The sequence below is a fragment of the Crotalus tigris genome, unplaced genomic scaffold (assembly GCF_016545835.1).
Source record: "Crotalus tigris isolate CLP2741 ecotype Arizona unplaced genomic scaffold, ASM1654583v1 scf7180000017644.4837335, whole genome shotgun sequence".
Lineage (NCBI taxonomy): Eukaryota > Metazoa > Chordata > Lepidosauria > Squamata > Viperidae > Crotalus > Crotalus tigris.
Genome location: NW_024096536.1, coordinates 4,501,451 through 4,523,016, shown reverse-complemented (window position 1 = coordinate 4,523,016; position 21,566 = coordinate 4,501,451). Strand labels below are relative to the sequence as shown.

The following is a 21,566-nucleotide window of genomic DNA, read 5'->3' as shown; positions in this document are numbered from 1 at the left end:
ATTCTCATTAATCTGGACAGTTTCTAAATTAATGCTTGTTTCACTTTATTATGAATTATACAAGCCAGTCTTATAACATGGTGTTGTTTTAAATATGTATGGCTATTGTGTTGGGTTTGCCTTAGTTAATATTTATTTCCTGGCTTAGCTTTAAGTTGTAAACTAATTTTATTGGTCAGAACTTTATAATTACTGTGTCCTTCTATTTCACTCATTCTTTTTGAATACCAACAGCTGAAGACAAATTACAGGCCACAATTGTTGTTTTCCTGTGGCTGTTCTTGGAGCTCCCTCCAATTTTCTTAGCTGACAATTTGATAAAGAATGTGGGAGTAGCTTTCTCAACTCCAAAGACTCTGACCAGCTCTAAATACTTTGCCCCTACATTTTCTTTGCCCCTACATTTTTTCCTGAACATATTTACTCAAAGCAAATCAATGATTTTCCCATGCAGATCTTGCCCAAAATCAAATTCCTGACTCTCTTTATGAATTGGAGAATTGAGGAGAATTCTGACTCCTCTCTAATGAATTTTTTTCCCACCTCATGAACCCCAATTCAGTTTTCATCCCACCATTCTGTCTCAACCTTAAACAGAGATATTCACTTTTTTGTTACCTTGATGGATATGTAAAGGGGTCCAGATAGAAGTATTTCCCTGTCTCTCTTTCTCTCTTCTTGAAATGATCAAGGATGTCTGGAACAAAATTCTCCAAGTCTGGAGAAAAATGGCATTTGCATTTGAAAAACTGTTGGTGGCCATACCAACCAGTCACCCAAAAGTATCTCTAGTGGTGAGCTGCCTCCTTGACTCATCCAAGTGCAAATTGAAAGATTAGATAGGAAAGAATTTCACTGGACATAATTTATTTTCCTGCAGAAGTTTGCTTTCAACAAGGCATTTGATGAATAGCAGCTAACAGATATTGGCCCATATTTTACAAGGGACAAAATCACAACTAAAGATATTGATTGCTGAAGTGGGTGCATCTATACAAAGGTAGGCAATTCATAGCCCTCTGGATGTTCATGTAGTACTGTATAACTTCTAGTATCTTTCATTACTGGACTGGACGTTTAAACTGAAAGTAGTTCATCAATAATTGGAAAACCATCAAATCTACATAATGATTTGGGGAGGTACTTATGTCTCTATCTTTTAATTATTTATTTAAAAATTAAAAATGTGGGTAGCATACATTCATCCAGTTTATTAGGGAGCATAGTGCATTCTCTCCCCCACCCCACAAATACATATACATATACATTTATATGTACACATACACACATACTCATCTCATTTAAAGAACAATTAATAATCAACATAAAGATAATTAGTAATGCTGGACTACTGGTCTGATTAAAGACTTATATCCTTAACTCTGGCATTCTAGTGCAACACCAGCCTTACAGGTCTGCTGGTTGGGGCTGCTTAAATTATTAAACTGTGAACTTTTATCTGAAAGACCCCCCTCTGGCTAGCCCACTTGGAGTCAATGTAAAGACTATCATGTGCCAAAGGAACATGACTATTACTAAGTGCCACTCTTCTCCTCCACCTGATCCTTCCTTCCTTCCTTCTTTCCTTCCTTCCTTCTTTCCTTCCTTCCTTCCTTCCTTCCTTCCTTCCTTCCTTCCTTCCTTCCTTCCTTCCTTCCTTCCTCCCTCCCTCCCTCCCTCCCTCCCTCCCTTCCAACACATTCATCTCACAACCTTCACTTTTCTCTTTGTTTTCAGCAACAAAACTTTAAATAAAATCATCTTCAAGTTGCATTATTGACTTTCTATTTTCAAGGTATGAAGGGACCAAAGGATTTTAGGAAATTGGTAGAAGAGGATGACAGCATTCAGAGCAGGAGGCATTTTTGAACTATTAGGAAACTGACAGTTGGGGGGTGTCAGCTTAACCTAATCCTTGCACAGTCGCAAGAGGCATAAATTTAACCTCCCCCAAGATCCTTGAAGCCTTCTCTGGTTGTTCCCAGAGGAAGGCAAGCAGAGAACAATAAAGTTGCTTACTTGAGATATTTACAAGTGGCTCTGGTTGCTTGTGTCTACCACTAACAAAGCAAATAACTGGGGAAATCAGGGCTTTCTTAGAGATGTGACTTCCCTTGCATAAAATGAGTTTTCCAATGAAGGAAAATTTATATCCTGGGGTAATAAATTCAAATAACTAATCTAATATAGCTATCTGATCAAATGTACATTCTTTAAAAAAATTAATAAGATGCTTAATGACATTACCTTAATTCCACTCATTACACCAGAATTACATGTGCTCTTCACAGGTTTAATTAAAATTTAAAAAATGGTCAATCCATGCTTTAACTGACTAAATCAACTGATCTGGGTGATTAAACAGAAAAATTTCTGGTTATAGATTCCATCTTATGGTCATATTTAGAATACTGTTGCAAATACTTTGAAGCTGGATAATTCTGATCAATTAAAAAAGCATTTTTGACTACAAAATTACAGCTTTTCAATCATAAATGAGTCTGCTAGCACACACATGAAATCAAATTTTAACATGTTTCCAATTAGGGTTTTTCAAATATCAGATCTATGCACTTATGCATGTACCTATGAAATTAACATATGAAATATCTTTTTCATCTCTTTCATCATCTTTTCCTTGTAAGTTTTACACAGGTTCCCTCTTGATTTTATACAGATAGTCATTCATCAAGGAATAACTTATCAAGATATGCATATAATTATTTGCAATACCAATTACTGCAGTATCTTGTTGAAGAGTGAATTTTTACATATTTTAGGTGAATAGAAAAGGACCAGCTTCATGCTGGCATTTACCAAAATACATTTCAGATGATTTCCTCCTCATCTGTAATAACAGATCCAGAAAAGTGAGTAAAAAAATGGGGGAACAAGGAAGGAAATATAGTCACACATAGTTCCTGTTTCTTCTGTTTTATCCATAATGGGATCACATTCAACTACACAGATGAACTGGGCAATATTATTAATCCATGTCTGACTACACACAAGTATACACACAAAGTAAAGCAACTCTGATTGAAAGTTGATTTTGAATGAGACAAAGCAGGAGATTTAACCTCTCCTAGTAGCTATGGCCAGAGAAGCTATGAAAATCCATAAAAATACAAGAAGAAATGAAATACTCTGGACCTTAAAAAAACCCTAATCATTCTAAATCCTACAATATCATTTGGACTACAATTCCTTGCTATTTGGGAAGTTTTTCTTTGAAAATGAAATTTATAACTTTTGAAAAGCATTCTGCGTCCCTCCATGTGCACACAAAAAGTAAGTCTAACATTTAAAAAAAATATATTCTTTTCATGAATTATTTTTACTTCCCAATGTAATCATAGTACTACAAATCCTTCCTTGTTTAACTCTGAGTAAGCTCTGGGAATGCAATGGGCTGATATTTGAATATATACATACAGGATTGCAGCACTTGTCGATTCAAATTCTGCATATACTGCAAACTAGAGATTGTGTTTGTTTTTATAAAAGCCAAATGTTGACAAAGTATTGTTTCTATAGAAACTTTAATTAGAAACTTCTCAGCTAAGTTTTTTGAAAATAGGACTTTTCGCAAGATCAGTCTCAAACTAATATCCCACTTTAATGTAGAATTAAACTTTTAAAAGCTCACTGAATTTTGTCAATTTTATATCATCCTGCTCATGGGCAGCAAATTCACAGCTGCAACTGGTTTGTGATATACCTTTCCGGCAGCTACCTTTAAACTGCACCAGGAATACATTTTCAATGAATTTAGGTCACCAAAACTACTTATGTGAAACTGCCGAGAGTCATTGCAAAAGCATCAAAGGAAATGCCTCAAGTGTTGTGCATGATGCACAATTAACTCATCACTAACACCTTGATATTTTTTTTAGAAATCCTTTCTAATACATTCAGCATTATTCCAAAACAAAATCTCAATAAGCAGCCAAACAATCACATGTCGTTATCTCAAATATTTTACTTGATCTTCACCCACACCTTGCGCAAGTTGAATTCATTTCAGTATACTCAGATAGCATTGCTTGTCAAAGGCTGTGACATGCACTACTGTTACCTGGCATAGAACAATCCCTCTCCATCAATTATTTGTGTTATGCAAATTCTGGCAAGAACTACAGTACAGCATTAGAATACAATCTAGGTTTACTAATCCCTGAAAAAATAACTCTTAAAATAAAAAATAAGAGAATATAAAATAGAATAGTACATTCCCATTTTACTATAATTTTTAAAGAAATTTTAATAAGATAAAAGCAATACAAATATTAGAAAATAAAAAAGAATATTGAATAAGACAGAAAGAAAATAAAGACAAAAGAAAGGAAAGGTTATAAAGAAGTAGCTTCCAATCTTTTTGACAATGGTTATAATTTTACATTCCAATGAGCATCTTCTTTACACACACACACACACACACACACAGAGAGAGAGAGAGAGAGAGAGAGAGAGAGAGAGAGAGAGAGAGAGAGAGAGAATAATTTCAAAGTAGGAAGAATATTGGTCTTTACATTCCTTTGCTCAACCCTCTGTATTACTTCTCCAACCTTTCCCATTTTCTTTCTAGAACTCACAGCTCTTGGTTAAACTTCTTATGAAAGAGACTGACATTACAAGAATGTCAAAAGAGCTGGGATATCAGGAAAGGTTATCGTATGCCTCTGTACCACCCACTTATTACACCATTTGGTGAAAATGCCCTTTCTTCAGAAACAGAATCTGTTTCCAGGCACATCAGGACTTGCCTTCCTGCTGTAAGTTTATTTAAAATTTTGTCCTGTTTAAGAATAGATGATAAAGCTAAGGAAGGAAGGAAGGAAGGAAGGAAGGAAGGAAGGAAGGAAGGAAGGAAGGAAGGAAGGAAGGAAGGAAGGAAGGAAGGAAGGAAAAATAGGATTATCATAATAGTGAGATTTATCCAAATCTGCATAGTATATGTGCAAATCCATTGTGGCCTTTTGTAATTGATTATGACATCATTGATTTACTATGGTTAGTCATACAGTCAGTCAGATATTTAGACTGAATTTGGCCATTTTATCCACCTATAGAATCCTTCCCAAGGACCTGGGATAGGCAGATATAGCTGGTTTTTTAAAAAAATGATATTAAAGGTATAGTTGTAGGATGTAGGCTCTTATAAGTAAAGCTGCCTTTTATAGTCTATTATATTTATATCATGCCATGTATGTATGTCAACTGAAGGAGCTGAACATAGCTACAATAGCAGCTCCCCACAATAACAGGTCCATAAGATAGGTTGGACTAAGAAAGAATGGCTGGCCCAAAATCACTCAGCCAGATTTCAGCCTAAGCGAGGCTGGTTTGTAGACCAACATCTTCACCACTACACCAAACTGGCCCTCTGTGTACGTAAGAGGATGTGAGACAAGGAAGGAAAGCAAAAGTTAGTAGTGAAAGTAGAGAGGTTTTTGGCTGTTAAAGGAAAATGTCTAGAATAAAGACTACTAGAAGATCATCCAGCCTGTATCTGAAAGTTTTCTGAGCCTGGGGTTGGGGGTGGGGGGCTGTATAGTGTAGCCATCTTCTGTTGGCAAGTGAATATCTGAGACATGATATATGCATGCTTATACAGAGTTTCCTCTACTTTTAGGAGTATTATCCATTCTAACCACTTAAAGGCGATGATAGATTGTAAGAATAGACAAGGCACAAACAAGAATACATTGTCTCAGATTTTAAGGGAGAACTGGGCCACTTCTAAGCTCTGGAGGTCCCTAGACATAGTAAAAATTGATGTGTAATTTTTATGTTTTTAAATAAAAAAAATTAAAATTACATTTAAGTCCCCTTAGGCCTTGAGGCCCAGATCAAATGGTCTTCCTACTTCCTTTTCCTTTGACTAGCACAGGACAGAAACATTCTACTCTCTTCATTTCTACAGAAAGATATTTGGCTAGAAAAGACTCCTGCAAAGTTGATATTTGATATGCAGGAATCAAGTCTGATATGCCACTTTGAATCTGAGACAGAGAAAATAAGTCATATTTAGATCATTTAAATTAAGATCAGTTAAATTGATCAAATGAGGAATTCCCAAGCAAGGGAAGAGAAAAACTGTCCCCTAAACTGAGCAGAAGAATGTTGTTCTTCCAGGGATAACATCAATGGAACTCAGGTAGGTTACTTTTAGCAGGGAAAAAGTGGTTCCTTTGCATATTAATTTGTTATGTTTATTGCTGCTATGTACAACAACATCAAAATAAACTAGAAAAAAAAATACACTATTTCTTGCTCTTAAAAGTAACAAAAATGTACTTCTCACCTCAACAAGTTTTGGCATACTGTTCCTTGCAATAAAATTAACATTCATCTTTTTCAAACTTAGGTGATTACTTCATCCTATCTCTATTATGTACTTTTTGTCTCCTACAGTACAATATAAAAATAGTAATTTATTAAATTTATATGCCGCCTGGCCGCTAGAAATTCTGGAATACACTTGCCATCAGCTCACTCTTCTTTTTTGTTCAGTTAGAAATTCACACAAATAAATTTGTTAGGTGGGACCAGTGTTCTTTATTTCATCTACTGAGACCTGAATCTTTCAACAGTTAATGTTGAGTATATGAATATTCCTAGGAGAGTATTTTCTTGCTCTCTATTACAACAAATCTAAGCAAATTTCAACAAGTAACTTGCCAGATGTATAATTACTGCTATTCAGCTTTCAGTTTTTAATTCTATCGTGAATAGATTCTAAATAAAGACCAGGTCTAGTCAAGGTTCTCCATTATAGTCCAAATTTCAGATTCAAAATGCAAGTGTGATATTACAAACTCAGTATAAGTAAAAATTTTGTTGAGCTGAGGATAGATAGACCATATGATACAGATTTCAGAGGTGATTCTTTTCAGAACTGCTTAATCAATAAATTTATTAATTGTAATCTGTTATTCCTAGAGAAAATTTAATCCTATGATACATGAAGTTTATTTTCTGTAAATAATTAACAATAACTATTAATATTATTTTGATCTAATCCTAAATCCTGAATATATTTTGAATTGATTTATCAATTTGGTTTGTGAAGCCAGGGTTATACTTTGGAGAGCTGGATTCAAATTTCACTTTAATGTTATGCTTTTGGCATAATTTCCTCTTCTGTTTATAGAGAAGAAAAATTCAAAAAGCATGTCTATTTGCATAAAATAAATTGTAGTGAAGATTTGGATAGAGTGGTTCATAGTGTTAAGTGAAAGGATAACACAGCTAGCAAAGGTACAACATGGTGGTACATATAATAGTATACATCATTTAAGGCACATTCATACAATGTCTTTCTAGCATTTCAGAATCAGCTTTATACTTATGTGATCACAAGCCACAATTTGTTTGGCAGCTATGCTGATTTATTTGTAATTCTGCTGTGGCATATTTGAAACCACAGAAATCACCACTGTTTACTTTGTGCATTGTCCTTTCCTCATTTGTACAATCATTTGCATCACCCCATCTTCCACTCCTTAGGCAAAGAAGGGTTGATGACTTTTCAGTTCCCTTTCTTAGGGACTTCTCAGTTTTCTTTTTTCTTTTTAGGCAATTGGATAAATGAACATAATATAAAGTAAGGACATGGATAATGATTAAGATGTAAGCAATTTATTCATCCCATTTATATAGATACCATTTTATAGACTCCCGTTTTTATATAACTAGGCAAGTTGTTCCCTATTGGGTCATTGTTTCAGAGATATTTCTTTACCAGGTCATCAATGCCTTCAACAGTGACAGAACTTCTAATATACTGCCTTCACTGGAAAATGTTGGGATACATTTCTAGATGTATATGTCTTGAAAAAAGCCCATATTGCATGGTATAGCTAATCAAACATCCGCACAGAAAGCCTTTTATGACATTTTGTATTAGGTCATAAATTGTTTTATGATAATGCTTATATCATAAATTGTTTTATAAAACTTGGCAAATTTCCATTCCATGGAAATCATGATCCTGGATTTTGAATGTAAGTTAGTCCATTTGAGGTACCTTGGTTCAAAATGATGCATTGTTTCACACATTTAAAGGTTACTGGAATCAAAGTTTTAATAGTATATCTAGTAGACAAGAATCTGTGGGATTTTTTTGGAAAACACCTAGATGTCTCACAGAGCAGAGAAAAACCAGGCAGTAATTAAATAACATACTTGTTCCCTATTATTATAATTTTTGAAGACTAATACAATCATAAAAGTGGGACTTTTTCATCCAAATTTTGACCTGAAAGGAATCCTCAAATCTTTGTTCCCCAGACAAATGTTGTCTAACTTTTGCTTGAAAGCCTCCAGCAATGGAGCACTCATGACTCCAGGAGACAAGTTGCTCTACTATTTAATAACTCTCATCATCAGAAAATTCCCACTTAAAATTTTGAGTTTTGGTCTGCATCTATGAAGCTTCCACCCATTGGTTCTTGTCCTACACCCAGCAGCTATGGAGAAAAAATCTACAGTCTCTTTCCTGTAATTGACACACCTTCAATTTTTGAGAGAACTGCAATTTTTGAGAGAACTGTAATTGACACACCTTCAATTTCTGAGAGAACTGTAATTGACACACCTTCAATTTTTGAGAGAACTGCTATTACATTTCCTTTTAGCCTTCGTTTCTTCAGGCTAAATATACCCAGTTCCTGTAACTCCTCTTCATAACATTTAATTTCAAGTTCTTCACCCCCTTTGTCACTTCTTTCTACTGTGCCCAGTTCCTCAGCCTCCTCCTTAAATTGTGGCAACCAGAACCGGGCACAGCATTCTAGACTGGGTTTGATCAACACAAGACACAACATAACCATCATTTCTTATAAACTTTAAATTACAATTTTGATGCAGCCAAAGATTGTTTTGCCTGTTTTGATAGCTGCAGCACACTGCTGGTTCATGCTTAATTTGTAATCATGTAGGATGTCCACAAGTCCTTCTCACAAATACTGCTGCCAAGCCAAATTTTGCCTTTCTGTGCATCTCTCCCCCCCCCCCATACACACTAAGCACAGAACCTTACTTCTTTTTGCCAATGAACTGCATAGAGTTGGAGAGGACCTATTAGAGTCTGTCTTCTGTCATTTTAGCAATCTTCCCCTCTGATGCCACCAAGCTTTGTGTCATCAACTCTTAAATTAGCAGGACTATTTTGAGGAAATCAAAGGTAGAAACATTACCAGTGATCTTTTGCTTCATAGAAAGATGGATCCACTCTAGGCCAGTAAAATGTTGCTACTAATACAGAAAAGAGTGAGTTACAAATTGCTACATTAATGAAAGGCACTATTGACATTTATTCTGATAAGCACCACACGTAAACCAATAAACCGTGAGAACTGGATGGAGAATTGGTGAGCCAATTTCAGCAACAAGTCTCCCATGGGGAACTATTATTAAGCAAATCTTTATAGAGCAGAAGTTTTTTTTTAGAAGGCACAATAACTGAAATGGCAGATAGTTTAGAACAGAAATCTACATTGAGCCTCATTCGACTTTAAAAGATGGGTAGCTTAGATATCAACTTGAGAACAAATAAATGAAATAAAATTCTAGAATTCTTTTCAGTCTATGAGATAGGGATCTGAATACTTTTCTTTGTAGTGGCTGAAGATATATTTTAATTAAATTTGCCTTCCTCTTTTATTTTCTAGCCCAAATTCTACCATACTAAAAATATTGTTTTACCACATCATTCTCTACAGAAGAATTCCCCAACCAACTCCCATAGAAAGCCATGCATCTACAAATTGATAATGGACATAATCCAAAAATATATCTCCAATTTCCTGGTGGATTCCATTCCATGGATACCATGCTATTAGAATGTAAACTAATATCTGGATGATTAAACCTCTGAATGAATAGAATTAGAAGAAAAAGTCCTGTTCAATAGGACAGCGTTAAATATTATCGTGCAGTGCTACAAACATTGATCAAATTATGATTTTTTTAAAAAATTCTATTTTCAATCTTTAGAAAAAGGTGCTGATAAATTCAAAAGAGCAAAGAGAAGAGCAACTAAGAAGCCATGATAGAATGGTTAACGATTGGGCAGTGAAAAAGAGGATGATAAAAATGAAACATTGCGAGAGAATATGAGAGGTTTCTCGTAAGAGAATACAAAAGACAGAACAGGTAAGATTGATGAATATTAACAGTGAATACAGAAAATTCAGATGAAATAAGAAGTCATTTTGATCAGCCAAAAGCAGATAATAACCACTGATACCTGTGATCACCAATCTGTCTGTCTGTATCTCCTGGGATACCATGCTTCCTGTTACACTTGATTGTGTTTGTTAGAGTTAGATCTACATTAAAAGAAGAGGAAGTCTGGCAACTTATAAAAAAGTGCCTACCACTTTATTGACAATAATACCTCTGGAATCTAGACAGGCATTCTTAGAAAATAACAGTGTGAGTGACTACTGCCATGTGCTTTGTTTGGGAGTATTCCCAGATGCCTTCATTGAGTTTTTCAATCCCCATTTTAAATTTTGCTCCTAACAGAGCATTGAGTTTGCCCATCCTGTGACACTGGGGTTTCAAGGGATGAATCAACATTTTTTTGTTCTATTCCTAATTAAATCCTAAGCAAATTGAATCTTATTGTTGCAGTGCTGGTTGGTATCAGTGATTTCCTTTTCTTTGGTGTTGCTTTATCATGCTATCCGGTTCCTGGACACAAACAAGTCCTTCCTCAGGAAAGGAATACAAGCAACATTATCAGAGAACATGATCTTAATTCTTATAGGCAATTTCTAGGTAGTTCCCCAATCCTTATAAATTCTGTTTCTGCTATCCTCATTCTTTATTCAAGTATCAAGCACCATTTTTTAATCTTTCTTTTTTAATTAAATTCTTAACTTACCCAATCTAGGACCTTAAGACCTGGGCTGCAAATATATATATGATCTGTAGATGGCAGAAAATAAACCTATTATTCAGTGGTGGGATTCAAATACATGAACAACCGGTTTTCTCTGTGGATGCCACTTCTGGATGTCCATTCTGGGCCTGGGCAACAAAAAATTAGCTACCGTTCTGCTGAAATGGTGCAAACTGGCTGAATCCTACACCGCTGTTATCTCTTTCTTTGTTGCCCTCTAGTAGCTATTTGGATATTTGCAGTTAAGTTCTGATAATCCTAATCCTGCCTCTAGGCTTAAGAAAACCATTTAGGTCCCTCACACAAAGACTCACACAGCAATCTAGATCCATAATACCATGTAGATCTATTTACCATGTTAATATGGTACTGCGTTATGTTTCCAGCATCATAGTTTTTTTTTTTTCAGGAAGAAAACTGACTTATAATATGGGTAACAACTGCTCTGCTTGTTTTATTTGCAGATAGTCCAATATATGTCCACATTATATCAAGAAAATGTATAGTGGTGGGTGTTAGCAATTTATTTTCTTTTTATTTGAAGTCAGGACGGGAATTTTCATTATTGCAGAGTTGTGGCAATTGATGAGGTGAGATACTAATTAAGTTACATTTTTAACTCTCCTATTGGTCAACATCAGTGAGAATTGATTGATTTACAACATTGCCTACCTGTTGTTTAGAGGTTGACAGAAGTGAAAACAATTGAAGATTGCCTTTCAACTAAGGGAATCACTAAGGAATTAATATTATGTCAAATAGCCTAAATGTTTCTGACAGCCTGCCCAGTATAATCTGAACTGCGATCAAAAGATCACATTCCACTATCATGGCGTAAGGTTTAACTACAGTATATCAACTTTTATCCATGAATGGAATGATGGTGAAGAGGCAATTTTATACTTTTTTTCAGGCAATAAAGAGGCCCTGATCTCAAATTATTGATCAACTGACACTTTACAAAAGAAGGAAAGGTACACAATAAGAAACCATCTCTCATGCCTTAATTTTATAATAATTTCAAGTATTTATCACAGTCACAAGTTAAACATATTAGTGTTTGTTTGTGCCATTATCTAACTAGCTGAATTGTAATATTGGCTATTATCTTAACACAGATAGCAATAAACTTCAAGGAAATAGATATTGGCATATTATGAGTAATGATGATTGGGAATAATAAAAGTAAGGTTGCAATCATGGTTGTATACAACAGTTCTGTAACAGTTCTGTATTGTACATTGAACAATAATGCACAATCCCAGGGCACATAGAAAACTCAAAATGAGAAAGGATTCAAAGTTCCAATCCAATTCCAATGTTTAACCCATTCTACATTTTTACTATGTTTGAATGTGCGTTTCACAAACACAGAGACATGTTCATGTGGGTGAATGTAGCTACCAAATAAGGGCGGATGGGTGGGAGGGAAGAGATGAAGGACAGCAAAGATTCTAAAGATTTTGAAGGGAATATGGGAATATCTGAACACGAGAAGTGAGCTGCTAGGATGGATGTTAAATTGATCCAGAATTTTATCCCTGGTGAACAAAGGAGATTATTAAAACAGGAGACCTCTCTGCAAAAAAAAAAAAAATGAACAAGAGATAGAGACCATGAATTAAAAACCCTCAGGTCTTGAGATAGTGAATGCTACTCACACCCCAGAACAGGGAAATGAGAAACAATTATGATGTTTAGTGGGAAGAAGAAGAAGAGTAAATGGCCCTGAAGTAGGAGCTTGTCTGGTGTTTTAAATATATTATCTCAAACTTATAGTCTCTAGCAATCAATACATGTTCTAATTAAGGAAACTATTAACACCCTTTCCTCCCCTCCCAACACTAGCCCCAACCTCCCCTAACATGAGTCCCTTTCTTAGCACACATATAGAACATCCAGATAAATTTCCCAAACTGGCAAAAGCAATCACTGAAACAACTTCAAACACCACAGATCAAGGAAAACCACAACTCATAAGTCAACTCCCCTTCCCCTACCCCATGCCTTTGCTTAATAAGGAAATACTGTACATATAAAAAATTACCCTCTTCCCCCAACCTGAATATAACGCTATAATAAGCCTCTATTATATATGTACATTTATATCTACATATAACCGCAGTTAAATAAGCGGATGATATATATGGCACAACATGAATACATAACATTAATAACAATGTTAAGAAATGTTGCATTGTTTCTGCTTTGAAAAAAAAATTGAATTAAACTGAATCAAGAAAAATAGTAAATTTTATGTTTGGAATGTGCCCATGCATACTCAGGGGTTTTTGAGACATACGTTTTTATATTCAACTATTTGCATCTGTACCAGAGCTTATTATGACGGTAACACAGTTGACTCAATATGGTTGGGTGTTCAAAGAATTTAACCTAGCATTTGACATAAGTTAAATAAATTATGTAATAACTGACATAATATCAGCATTTTTTCCTTTGAATAGTTCAAATTATCTATTTGTCATACTGGCTTGACTGGATCCAAATTTAAATTGGTCTATGGTAAGAATTTTGCATGAGTCAAAATTTATTTCTAAACTTTGTAGTGGTATGGTAAATATGTGTTAAGTTAGCATGCAAATCAGTCTTGTCACATACAAACCACCCTCTGGATCCATTCAGCTCACTAATTCATCATTAAAAAGAGCAACAAAGGTTACTTGAAGTTCACCAATTTAATTCAAATGTTGATCTTTGTACTCTTCAGGAATTTTAGGAAACAAATCTAAAATATACCTCATTTAGAAGAGGCATGTTCATTGGCTCCATTGGCTATTAGTCTGTTATTGTTCTGGTTACATGAATTGACATTTCATCTTCTTATTAAGTTTTGACATTCAGTGGATTTACTAATAAAGCATATCTCCTGTTTGCATATAATCTATAGGATAATATAATAAATCGTATTATTGTACAGCAGTATAATCTGGGAACATTTAAAACCTAGAAACTGGCTTCAGAATTACTGCTTATGAGATGCTTGAGCTTTGTTTGAGGTTTAGTTTGATGGGTTCCAAAAATGGAAATGAAACTAGATTTCTAACTGGTGATCATAACCCCAACCAACCTTTCCAGTGGTGGGGATGTAAGGAATATTAAGAACAGGGATTATGGCTTAAAAGCCTATTTGGCTACAAACGGGAAATAAGCCCTTGAGGGACAAGGCTAGTGTCCCATTAATACGTTCTTCATATTGGAGCAGTGTCCAGCAGGACAATAGACATGATCACATGGACAAACCTAGTATATTCAATTGCAGGGAAGCACTTACAGGAGAGGACATAAAAGCAGATAAGAAAAATTTATTTCCCTCTTCTTTTGATGTCAGGAACCTGGACAAAATGGGCTGAAACCAACAGAAGTCCCATTTTGCAGCAGATGGGAAATAGATATAAACAACATGCTAGCTCTTTCTGGCAAGAATGCTATGTTAAATGATGTTAAGGAACTCATACATGCCTGTTCTAATTTCTACATAATAATAACCTAAAGAAAAAGAAAGTAATCAGTTTATTAATTATGACTTCATTTAGAAGTCCTGGAATATTTTACAGATTTAAATGAAGAAATCTAGGGTTTTACTTATCCTCCTCCCCCCCTACCATGAGCAGTGTTAAAAAAAAACCTGCCAAAACATTTAAGTCCAAATTGAAATTATGTTGGATTTTTGCTATTACAAGAATACAGATTTACCTATACAAGGCAATTTCAGGAAAAGTTTTAAAACCAGTAGATTAGCATTGAAACAAGGCAACACATTTTCTCTGATGTTTTTGGTGACATACAAAATATCCCACTCACCATATTCCTGAAGCACCACACATTATGGCAAGATATAACATAAGATGGTGTATTGCTACATTGGCAGACATTATATCACATCTGTTATAGAATGCCAGAATAAGTGGTCTGGCAGCATGCCATACTCAGTTAAACAGCTTGGAAAATCTGCCATTTTTTAAAAGAGAAAAACATCACATCCCTTATCCCCTTACACATTTACAACATATGTACTGCAATGGCTCTAGAATTAGTATTAAGAAAGTATTTCAATACATTATCCTAAAGCATCTGAATAGCAAAAATGTCAGTTATGTATGTTCAGGTACAGAACCACTCACTCAAGCAGAAGACAATGAATCAAGTTTATGCAATGAGAAAACTAAGCAGAAGGAGGAAACTGAGTTTCTTAAATGATGAACATACAATTTTGTTTGTGTATTATACTAAGTTTCATGTATTTTTGGCAAGTTAAACAACCAACATCACCGTCTCCATAAACAGCACCTGCAGCTAAAATTTCCCATCAGATCCACATGTGATATTTTTAGTAGGATAATATCCAGAACTTTAAATTATAAAATCATAATAATATTTAAAACATAACCTAGGTATGTGCTTGAACCAACCTTCTTCTTCTTGGTCAAATTTCAATAGAAAGAAAAATAAAATTTTCAAGATAGATGGAGAGATCAAGAGGCTAATTCTCTTATACTAAAGCTGTAAACACAATGCCTGCATATGAACTGGTATTGAAAGTTCCCCAACATTTCTACTCATCTTTAAGCAGACATGTTTCATGCTCTGTGCACACAAATTAATATTGATAATTTAATATTATCAAATCTTAGCTAGAGTGTAAACATGTGAATTCAATATTCAAACTAAGCTAGAGTGCAAGAAAATTAAAACCAGAATAAACCTACACCCCAAATATACATCTAGAATCATTCTGAGAGTTCAGTTAATATCTTTTTTGGTTTGCTTTCAGTGAACTTTTCTTCTGAAGCACTACAATACTAATATTTTTTGATTTCAGCTGAGAAAGGGAGCTAGCCAGAGGCAGGCTCATCACTAGAATTAAACCCAGCTGTTTAATACATTTTAAATACTAAGTGTTAATTGAGAGATTTTCCAGTCCCAAACTTTCCAAGCTAATATAACTTTGGAGAAGTTCCTGTAATTTGGGTGCGATTTAAACTGAACAAACAAAATGAATTTACTCCATCTGAAGGAAAACAGCACAATGATAATGAGTTTATAATCAAGCAAGGAATATGAAAGCCTTGCTAGTGAAGTTTAAGATGATCCATTGCCATTTTTCTAAACATGAGGAAAAATATGACAACTGTGATTTAGAAAGAGGTATTCAAGACATGCAGTTTTCTCTTATTATTTCCCATTTGTAATTGTATGGGCCAACATAAAGCTACTTCCAGATACACAGACTGAAAACTGTTGGAGAAAATGCAACAACTAAAACCCCATATCCTCTCAAAACCTGATTATTCACAAGAAGAGAAGCACTAGTTTTATACAAAATGCAATAAAAAAAAATCTCAATTTACAAATGAGATGAATGTCTTCCCAAGTGCCCTTTGTTAAAGGATTCATCAGTTACTTTGTGTACTGCAGACTACTAAAAAGTACTTTTTCTAAGAGGGACAAGGGAAACAAAGTAAAAGGCATTCTGCTCTTCCAGACATCACTCCATCCATTACCTAATAAAGTTCAAGCCCATATTTACCCTCTCTACCAAAAGACAATGCCTTCCAATGGCTTCAATGCAGCAAAGATATTGAAAATATAAAGCCCAGTGGGGTATGGGTGAAAGGACATGAAAGGAGAATCAGTTGCCAAAAAAATGTGGCTCAAAAAAAAAAAAGCTGTTTCCATAGTTCAGAGCTTGTGCCTCTCCATTTATTCAGTTCAATTGCAATCTGCCAGCTCTTTAGAAGAGACACTTCTGCCTCCTGTTCTGTTAGGAAAGCAGATCAACAGACCCAGGAAAAAGTGAGATGTTTTGCCACATATTTGGGAAGCAACAGTTAGCCTATTGCTCTTACCTGAGGGTTCCTGATGTAAATGAAACAATCTCACTTTGACTATAAGTAGTTTTATTCAGATTTCCAATTATTCCTCCTTGAGAGAAAAAAACTGCTGCAAGCAATACTGCATTGCACCGAGAAGAGGTCCAGAACAACTCTAATGCTGCTAAATACTAGTTTTCCTGTTTAGCATCTCCTGGCCTCCTCTTAACTTTCTTGCTTCTTCCTACCTCTGTTCTCTGATCCCCACTACAGCAACTGTGGGAACTGATATTTCATCTCCTCATGCCCTGTGGAAGACAAGCCATAGTTCCACAACACTATAGTTATCAAATATAAGTATATATTCAATAAATATACATATACACATGGTATGAGTTGTGCTGGTCCTATTCTCCCCACCAGCAGCACCACCTCCCGCACTTTCTATTCAATTCCAACAGCAGAGAAAGCCTTTTGCTATAGTCTCTCAAAATCTCCTTTTGCAAGAGAAACACGGACATGGCAGTTGAGAAATCTCCCTTCCACATTTAATTCATCAAAAGAATAGTGGAGTTTATGGAGCTGCCAGCCTTCTTTTCTAATCATTAAGATTTTTTATTCATCCACACTGCAGAGGCTTGTTCTGCTGGGGTGAGTAAGAAAAATACTTCAGTGATGTTACATTAGTTTTGTTTTTGTTGTCTGTATTTGATGTAAATCATTATTTAAGAGAGCTGTGCACAAATCAATCCACATCCAAATGTTTATGGTTTCAAAATTAACAATGAGTTTTCATGAGTAGAGAAAAATCAGACAGATTCCCCACCCCACAAACCCATCTTTTAATTTTCTCAAGACTCTTGGTAATAGTTTCCTGTTCTCACTTGTCTTAGCTTCTGTAATTTCAGCCTATCCTTCAGAAATCGCCTTGATGGACTGCCGTAACTGAACATCCAAGCAGATCTCCACACCTCCTTTTTCCATAAGATATATTGTATTCCAAGATGTAAGTATCTATGCAATTTCAATTTTTACCCTTCCCCTAAAGTCTTTATAAAAGAACTGAATGTATTTCATTAAATAAATTCCACATTAGTTGTATCTCACAATTTTTTTAAAAGTACAGATATAAAAAGAACTAATCTTTGAAACACCATTCTTTCCTCTGCTCTGTACCTTACATGGTATTTTCATATCAATACTAACCATCCCTGTTTGTTGCTAAGAAAACCCCAATTCTGTATTGGGGTATTGCCCCTACCCATGTGCTGACCTCACCTGATCCATGCCCTGTCTTTTCAACTGTGAAAACACAAGCTAAGCTAGTAAGCTCTGACATGTGATGGTCAGGAATGGAAATGTGAGTAGGGAAATGAAAAGAGATAATCAGGAGTTCAGGTGTGGGGAAAGAAAGAAGTGGCACTTCTCATCAGATCTGCCTAAGCAGAACTCCAATATTCCACATTTTTTTTTAAAAAAGGAAAGAAACAGTAGCAGAAGAGTAGCAAATGGGAGCTAGGATTAAACCCACCACTTGCCCCTCCCATGCTTTGCATTTCCTGCACCATCCCCTCCCATGCTTTTTTCCCCATCACTCAGACATCAGATTCAATACTAGAAAGTTTCTCATAAACATGCCCATTGCTAGAGCCATTGAAAGCCCTGGGGTTTTTGTTGTTAGGCACACAGGGGTTGGACTGGTTCCCTATACAGATGTCCTTCTGGAAACGGGCTGGCACAGCTCCATGAAGAGCTGAGACCACTGGCTTGTTGGTGGTGACAATGGCTCGGAAGTCTGGCCTGGCCTTGGGCCCTCCTGCCACCACAGGCTGCCTGAAGAAATAGGATTTGCTGCCATGGAGCAAGCACTGGTCATCCCCAAAAGTGGGGATGAAAGGGTTTTGAGTGACCCGATCGGGGTAAAGAGACTTGCTTAACATATAACCACCACTAATGCCAGGATTGTTGTGGTGGTGGTGGCTGGTAGCAGGCAGTGAGGACTTGTTGTTGGCAAAAGTGGACTCGCTTGCTGGCATTTCAAACATATGAGCATAAGGGCTTCCCTCCAAAAAGCGGCCTTTGTCCTTTAAGCTCACACTGCGTGGGGCCAAGGCTGCTTCTTCCTTCTGCAGATCCACAAATGTGTCATAGGAGTGCTGCCGGCGGAGCTTGTTGCGATTCTTTTTCTGCACCTTGGAGGCAGAGTTGGAAGGGCTCTGAGGGTACTTGGTGGTGGAGGTGCTGGTTGCCACTGGCACAGGAGCAGATGGCTGATCCAGCTCTTGAAGGGAGTTGTCCTCACTGATATCATAGAGGTTGCCTGCCTTCTTGCAGGCTTCACACCGGATGCATGGCTGACGGGTGGAGTTCTGTCCCACCACACCTGGGGTGTAGTTATGCAGCTTAGATGGGCAACTGCGGCAATAATTAGACCCTGGCCGTTCCTCCCAATCAAGATTGGTAAGGTTTTTTTCCCATGGCACTGGTACCCCACTCACAACACTGTGCTTGTGCTCATTGTTTACTCCAAATTCCCCTGACCCATGTTTGTGATGGGTCCTATTTGTACACGTCCCTGTTCCCCCTAGAGTGTCACGCTTAAAGTCATCTCCCCGTTCTTTATAGATATCTGTCAGATCTACATGTTCCCAATGTGGTGAGTTTTCCTTAGCCCGGAATTGGTCCAAATAGAAATCCCTTAGCCCTTCCTTGTCTCTAAAGTAGCGCTTGTGATCAGGGGAACGGGGACGCCGTCGATAGGCCAGTTCAATCTCATCAAACTCTCTTCGTGATTTAGCTGAGGCTGGGCGTTTCTTTAAACTATCTTTATATTGCTGTTTTCTCCGCTTTGCAGCATTACCTTCAATGTTACCATATGTTACTGTATGAGTAGATATGTCTGAAACATCTGAACGGATTAAATCATCATGTGCCCCTCCTCCACTATATCGATCACTCTTGAATGACAGCTTGCCATAAAGGTCACCTAACTGGCCATGCTTGGCTGGTGGTAAACCAATGTCTAGTGGCTTTTTACTGAGGGATCGAGACTGGGTAGAGAAAGGTGGATTATCACAGTCATATAGTCCATCAATAGAACTGGCACTACCAATGCTATGGGGGCGATGATGATGATGATAATGGTCTTGATAAACATTACTTTCTTTCAGTTGTAGATTGCCGAAAGTCCTTTCTACCTCACTAATATAATCACTGAAAAGATTCTCCTCACAAGGGGGGTTATTATAAGACTTGCAATCAGAGTGGGTAAAGCTGCGGCGGTGTTCAGAGATATCATAAACTGATGATTCTCGGCGGATGAAATCCAGGGCACTTTGTGGTGATCCATTGACACCTGAAAGGTTAGCCATGTTCTTTGCTGTTCGGAGCAGACGCAAAATATTAGAATGGGTATTATTCATGGTGGCAGTGGGAGAATTCATAGAGGACTGATGGTCTTCAATAGCCACTCCATGGATGCAGCTGTAAATACCCTGTGAAGGGAAAAAGGAAAAAAGGGTTAACAGAGAAGCTTAGCAGAGACGCTACAGAGATGGAAGTTGGGAATATGTTTTTTGGTAAATAAGTTTTTATCTTTCAGGGTTTCTTGCTGTATCACTTTCAACTGGGCAACATACTTCCTTTGGAGTTGTTCTCATTCTGCTTTCAGAAAAACGGACAACTTGCATTTGTATCCATTGATTCAGATCATTAAGTCTTTTACTATTACTACAACCATTCTTTCACTTTTTACCCCTAATTGTGCTTTTAGTTCCTTTGTATTTGGGGATCTATTTCTTTATTTACAATGTTTGCTGAAGAGCATCAATCAAAATTATTCTGGTTAATGTACAACAATAAACACAGGAGTAAAAGAACAAATGACAAGAAAAACACCAATACTTAATCAATATAAAAATCAGAAAGCCAACCAGGATCATTCTATAAACTAAAATCCCATTGAAATAAAATGATTTTTAAAGACCTTTGAAATTGTAGGAAGTGCTGTGACAAACTGAAAGATAGGGACAGTATATTGTATGAAGAGGCGATCCCACACCTGTGTTATTCATATGAAGTGGGTGACTTAGCAGCCCTCTCTCAATATTTGGACTGGATGGGCAAAATCAAACTTGAAAAGGAGTCTCTGGTGTATCCCTGTAGCACAGCATATTGTATAAGACTTAATAACTTATTGAATCCAAACATCAATTGACCTTAGGATAAGACTAATCAAATGCAGTATTTGCCCCAGATGTGCAATAGCTAACAAGTTAGTTTCAAATGTAGCGTCAATTTCAGGGCATTGCAGTAGATAAGTTGTGAAAAGATCAAAGTTTTAGACATTGTCATCAAGGCTTCTTAAGCAAGGAAAGGCCATACATCAGTATGCTGATGATTTAGTTATATATTTCTACTTCTGTCTAGTGAAGCAATGATGTTGATGTCCTGGTATTTGGAGACTTTGGGGATCTGGATGGGTAACAACAGACTTCAGCTGAACCCTGAAGATTAAATGGCATGGAGTTTTGAAGCCTTCTGGAGCTGGAACTTTACTGTTTTTGGAAGGTAGCAGTATGCATAAGATAGCCTTTGAATAGCTTCACAATGTGTGCCATTTGTGCCCCTTCCTGGACTATAAAACTTTACAACTCAGTTACTCATGCTTTAGTCACATCCAGGATGGATTATATAGCTCTCTTCATTGGTCTGTCTTTGAAGAGCATCTGAAAGCTTCAGTTGGTGCAGAGTGCAGCTATGTAGATATTATGTATATCCCTAGGGTGGTGCACATTACAATTCAGGGTGTCTTTTCTGTT

The 21,566-nt window shown here is 36.3% G+C and overlaps 1 protein-coding gene and 1 long non-coding RNA gene across 2 annotated transcripts in view; one reads left to right on the top strand and one right to left on the bottom strand.

Annotated features, from left to right (window-relative positions):
* Nucleotides 1–9,683: 9,683 nt before the first annotated feature.
* On the top strand, nt 9,684–20,033 carry LOC120304727. Its single transcript, XR_005555808.1, has 3 exons — nt 9,684–10,161; nt 17,655–17,752; nt 19,917–20,033. It is a non-coding gene; the product is annotated as an uncharacterized LOC120304727 (long non-coding RNA).
* GRIN2B (glutamate ionotropic receptor NMDA type subunit 2B) overlaps nt 17,283–21,566 on the bottom strand; it is a 309,216-nt gene continuing 304,932 nt past the window's right edge. Inside the window, exon 13 of the mRNA XM_039335649.1 lies at nt 17,283–20,240. Within this exon, the coding sequence (XP_039191583.1) occupies nt 18,342–20,240 (1,899 nt within the window). The 3' untranslated portion in view covers nt 17,283–18,341. The remainder of the gene's footprint in view (nt 20,241–21,566) is intronic.